General features: G+C 43.3%; 1 protein-coding gene across 1 annotated transcript; it reads left to right on the forward strand.

Annotated features, from left to right (window-relative positions):
- The first annotated feature begins 346 nt into the window (after positions 1-346).
- Positions 347-4,822, forward strand: LOC102559174 (pulmonary surfactant-associated protein D). Its single transcript, XM_014602618.2, has 4 exons — positions 347-376; positions 1,027-1,132; positions 3,323-3,403; positions 4,245-4,822. Exons 1-4 carry the CDS (start codon positions 347-349, stop codon positions 4,619-4,621), a joined length of 594 nt encoding a protein of 197 aa, XP_014458104.2. The 3' UTR covers positions 4,622-4,822.
- The last annotated feature ends 1,008 nt before the right edge of the window (positions 4,823-5,830 follow it).

The raw sequence follows: 5,830 nt of genomic DNA on the forward strand, positions 1-5,830 counted from the left end.
AGTGGTGGTGGTGCAGGCGCTGCTACCACATCCTTGCTCCCACTAGTAGCAGAAGACTCATCATGCCAGGAAAGAGGGTGTGTCTAGGTTTGGGGTGGGGGGAACTTGTAGCTCTCCCTCTGCCCTCTCTCCCTATCCTGCCAGAGGATCTGTCACCTGCCTTTCCAGTATGCTTCATAATGTTTGGTGTGCTGTAAAATGTGTGTGTGTGTAATATATATTGTGCTTTCCTGCACAGTGATGACACACTGTCAGGGAAAACACAAATTTCTTGTTGTGGGGGGAAAGAAGCAAGACAAACTAACAAGAACAAATAAGATTTTTGGGGAAGAATAAGTTGAAAGGAATGGATAGGGATAAGGGATTGGAGGCAAGGGTAAGTAGGAAAGGATCACAGTCACTGGCCAGCTACAGATGTCAGTATCAGAGCAGTCTTTCCCACCCCACCTCAGCCTTTTCCATATATGGAATATCACCCCACCCCCTCCCTCTTCTCAGTTTCTGTTTGCTGCAAGTCTTCTGAATCTCCAAATCTTTCCAAATTGATTCAGAGGCTTCCATTCAATTTGGACATTTTAATGGGTCTCCCGATTCAATTCAGATTTGGAGATCCAGCTGCCAAATCAGTCCAAATCTCCTTCAAATAGAATAGTCTACTAAAGCTTTGCACAGCCCTACTTATTGGTTAATAGCCCTTAAGTTACATGGAACATTAGCATCCATAAATATTATTTGATACATTATTTTTCTACCAGATATAGAACTGAACTGCTGTACTGTCATAAAACTCTAATTCCCTGAGTCTTTGGGATTCCTAATCCCTCCCTGACATTTAGCCAAGTGTAGAGGTGTTGCCAGTGATGGGGCCTTTTTAAATATGTCATGTTCTTTAGGGTAGTACCTAACTTACTCATTGTTATTCCCAGGTGAAGCCCTTGGGCTATGCATCTTTCTTTTGCTTTTCAAATTCTCCTCCTGGGAATGTCAATGACCAGGATATTCAGCTCCAGTGAATGACTATGTGAGGAGAGAGTAAATTCATGCTCAGTCATCCCCTGTGGAATTCCTGGGAGCAATGACTTACCAGGCAGAGATGGGAAAGAAGGTCCAAAAGGAGAAAAGGGAAACCAAGGTAAAACAATAGTAACTCCCCAGACTTATGCTTAGCCAGAAGTCACAGTGGCCAAAATGTTCCCATCCTACTAAGTAAATTAGTAAATACTGGATGTATGTAATTATTTATATATGAGTAAATGATTATCCCCTTATATCAGATGCTCAATAAATTCAGATTTACTACAATTATATAAACTAGATAAATTTATAATTTCATATGGTAAAGTATCTAATGGTTCAAAAACCAAATAGAACTTGTGTGTTGCTTAGCACAGAATGCAGTCTCTTCAATTTGTAGACATAGGGTTCAAAACTTACATAGTAGTCAACATATAGACAGAAATTTTACTTTCCCTATATTTCCAACATGTTCAGACCAACTGCATTACATAGCAAGTACCAAAAACTCAACATTTTTTTAAAAATCCCTATTTTTATGTATAACTATGTAAAAGTAACACAAATCCAAACTTCTGAACTATTAGCAAGGGTTTAGGGAGTCTAAGAGGACCAATTTGTCTGCATCTGGAATCTGTATCAAGATCTGAATTTTTCCCAAAGTTCAGGATTTTCATTTGAATGCTATAATTTGTACTCATCTCCAATTAAGTAAGAACAGCTGTAAATGGTATCAATACGAGAAAAATTAAATTATTCACTCATCTTTTTGTCTTTCCACTTCACCCCTTGGTTTGCAAGGGTTACAGGGCCCCCCAGCAAAAGCTGGACATCCTGTACCAAAAGGTGACAAAGGTTCAGTAGATGAAAGAGGACCAGAGGGTCTTAGTAGAAGCCAAGATAAGGGAGATATTTTCTAAAGGGAAACAGGAGGTTATATAAAGAATCTCTGCAACAGAATAAACAAAGGCCTTTATTGAATTCTGAATGCAATAACACTTCACACATGTGCTAGGTGAGTTTGACTGCTTGTGGGAAAAAGAGATATGTAGGACTTGCCTCTATTGGAAATTGATTCCCATGGCTAAAGAGAAATAGATGGTATATATTAAAACAAATCCTCAGAGGTGTGGAAATACAACAATCCAGAAAGTTTGGAAGTAAATAAGGCCCTTAACAGTCACCTGCAAGAGGGAGTTTGATGGACCTGGACTTCAAATGGAAATATCCCAATGGGACAGACAAATACTACAAGCAGAGAGTGTTAAATAAAGCTTGGAGTTCCACCATCAGTACTTAATACTGGTCAGTTTTAATGTATTATTAAAACTGCTAACAGGGATAATTTTCTCCTTCTTAATTCAAAGTTAAAGTCCAGCATTTCCATGGGTATAACTGAAAATCTGTGGGTAGTTTTCAATGTAGTGGGTGCATCTACATGTGGGCATTAGCCTGATTTTAAGATGCCTTAAGGGTGTGCATCTATATATGTGCACCCTTAATGTGCCTTAAAATGGTAAATTTAGGCTGTTCCTGCCTAAACTTGATACCTGCATAAAGCAAGTATCAAATTTAAGCAGGATTAGTTAAAGCATATTAACACATGTGTAGACATGTTAATGCACATTAATATTAGGGACTTTAGTCCTGGGTCTGTCCAGCCACTAGGGGGACAGCCAGAGCCCAGCCCCAGGGCTCTTGGATGGCTTCCTCTCCTCCTCCATGGCTGGGCTGCTCTCTGGCAGTCCCTAGCTGCAGGCTATAAAAGCCACCAGCCATTTCATGCCTTGGAGCACACAGCACAGGGAGCCTGAAGGAGCCCGTGCTGCCTACGGGAGCCCACCAGGCTCCATGTGCCAACTCTGGACAGAGCCTATCCTGTACCCTAGCTGGAGCTGCTTCTTGGGCATGGGTGCATGTTGCAAAGGGCTGCAGCCTGCTGCATCCCTTGCCCAGCCCTGAGATTCCCCCCAGGACTGCTGGCCTGCCAGAACCTACTCCCTGATGCTTCTCAGCCCCAGATCTGTCTCTGCAGGCACTGTGGTGAAGTGCTACACTTAAGCCCACTTAAATTCACATGTAGACATGCCCAGTAAGAGCAGAGCTTTGGCTGTAAGTATCACTTTATAGTTGAACTAAATGCCCTTCTCAGGTAACTTGACATTTGGATTGTATCTTTGCTGATGTTCCCCTACTGTTTTATTGAGTGATTTCTCTGGAATTTTGTCTTTCTTGAACTCCAAATTTTAACAAATCCTTATTTTTATGTACATTTATGTAGGCATAACATAATTATGTTTTCATGCAGAAATGGATCTTAAAACTCACATAAGTGATTTGCAAGCACAACTGAAGGCTCTGAAAGCTCTCAGCAGCAAAACCCAAAAAGGTAAGCAGGTTCATCTCAGGTCTCTGCATTCCTATTATTCCATTTCACAGGCTCATGCAGAGAAGTAGATTTTGGATCCAGATGCTCAGGTCCCTTATATGGGTTGTTAGATGCTTCTGTATCCCATCCATTTGTATGGAAAGTATGGGATAATTCTGCAAACTCCAACAGATACAGTGACACCTAAGTAGAATACTACTGTTGTTAGGGAGATCATATGGAGATAAGTAATGCCTCAGACACCTCCTTTATTTTTAATATATGACTAGATTGTGACTCAGCGCATACACCCAGACAACAGGATACTTCTCAGATTGCTGCTTTCCTGGAGCTGGTGGGAAGAGAGAGAATGGAAATAGGCAGAGGAAGGAGCAGAGCCTTAACCATTTTCCATCTTATTGCTATCCAGAGTAACCAAGCAAGTACAAAGAGGGTGGTGACTTTTAAGTAGCATACCCAGGATAAAATCACCATACCCAGGGATAAGGAAGCCTGAAGAGCACCACTAGTCCTGGATAGTGTGCCTTACTATACCATCCCTTCCTCACGGCTAGACCCAAAATTACCATCCAGGTACTGAATAGCAATAATAAAGCATACACCCAAACCTGAGATCTCATGAGCATACCTTTTCTCAGGATTTTCCCCTGTAGTTTCAACAAGACACTGAAACCCTTTTCAGTTCTTGGTTTGAAGCTAATGCAATTCAGCTTCTCAGACATCAGAGTGAATCAGCAAAATTAAGAGTCAATCCGACATTCCTAAAAGGATGTCTAGAAGCTGCCACTGTTATTTTGGTATGAAAGTAATTTGGATGTGCTGTGCTTTTGTGTCCTCCTAGTTCTACTCTACCCAAGTGGCATGATTATTGGTGAAAAAATATTCAAAACTGATGGCTCTGAAGGCAACTTTGAAATTTCACAAGCTGCATGCTCCAGATCTGGTGGCCTTTTAGCTTCTCCAAGAAATTCTGAAGAAAACAGTGCCATACAACAAATAGCAGAGAGGCAAAACAAAAGACCATTCCTAGGAATAAATGATAGACTGACAGAAGGTACATTTATGTACTTAAGTGGTGAAGCAATACGATACACGAACTGGAGCACAAGAGAACCAAATGATTCTGGAGGAGAGAAGGACTGTGTAGAAGTTTATTCAGATGGCAAATGGAATGACAAATCCTGTGAAAAAAAATGCTTAATAATGTGTGAATATTAATCAGTGTGTCCTTGTAATTATTAGTTGTTGCTGGTGCAAATGTACATGCTGCTTTATATTATCCCAGTCTTATCAAATTACATTAGCCATTCATTTTGGCCATTGTATTTTATCAATGAAGTGAACCCTATTTTAGTAAAATTTCTCTTATCTTTCTCTTATGTTAAACTATGTTTCAATAAATTACTCATAGAATACTGATTTAGGTATTACACTGATTGAAATGGGAGATAAAACATATACTGGTGTTGACACGCGCCAGATCAACACTCAGGATCCCAATATTGCGCTGTTAGACAGGAGAGCATTTATTAGTAGATGTTAAGGATTGTAAATCCAAAAAGATGACAAAGCCGATAGGGAAATACAGAGCGCCCGGGCGAGGGACTAACAATAGAAGGATGGGGGTGAGGTTGGGAACGCAACTAGGTTACATGCGATACAAAGTTAGCCAACTAAGCCCCGGGGGTAAGGGGAGAGGGGAGTGGGGAAGGGGAGGGGGGGGGCGTTTTGCGATGCTGAGAGAAAAAGAGGATAGAAACACACATACCCATGACAATGGTCCGCAATGGTGGAAGAAGTGGTCCGAGGAAAAAAAGTGTCTCAGTCTATATATAGTCTATCGCGGGGGTCCTCTTCGGGTGGCGCAGGGTCGTCGTCCGTTGTTGATGAATCCTCTTGAAGCGAAGGTCCGTCTGGTGCGGGGGGGGGGGGGTCAGGTGGTCCCCTCTGGGTCCGGTCCGGTGGCTGTTCTCCTGGTGGGGTCCGTGTACTGGCGGTGGCCTGTGATATGCTCCACGTAGATGTCGCGGGACCACCGGATGGTGTCAGACACCATGAGACAGCGCATCAGCTTGGCGTAACAGCGGGAGACGCAGCAGGCACACAGGACGCTCTCGTTACTGGGGTCCCAAGCTCCGAGTGTTCCCACGATGAGCACGTCGACCGTCACATTGTAGCCGTGGCCCCTCAAGGTGTCAGCCAGCAGGGCGTACTTCTCCTGCTTGCGAGCCCGGGCGTCTGTGAAGGCTTGGTGCTGGTTCTTGAACGGGATGGTGACGTCCACGATGACGATCTTCTTGGCCTCCTCGTTGGTGATCACGATGTCGGGGCGCATCTGGCTCTCGCAGCCCGGGACGGTGCGGTTGACGGAGACCTGCCCCGCGTCGGTCGGGATGGCCCTCACCAGCCGGTCCTGGACGGCATTGT

This window comes from Alligator mississippiensis, chromosome 6 (genome assembly GCF_030867095.1).
Source record: "Alligator mississippiensis isolate rAllMis1 chromosome 6, rAllMis1, whole genome shotgun sequence".
Lineage (NCBI taxonomy): Eukaryota > Metazoa > Chordata > Crocodylia > Alligatoridae > Alligator > Alligator mississippiensis.

Coding starts and splice junctions, on each gene's coding strand:
- LOC102559174 (XM_014602618.2), top strand. CDS start 347: ATGGATAGGGATAAGGGATTGGAGGCAAGG. Junction 377..1,026: donor ATAAGGGATTGGAGGCAAGG/GTAAGTAGGAAA, acceptor TGACTATGTGAG/GAGAGAGTAAATTCATGCTC. Junction 1,133..3,322: donor AGGAGAAAAGGGAAACCAAG/GTAAAACAATAG, acceptor GTTTTCATGCAG/AAATGGATCTTAAAACTCAC.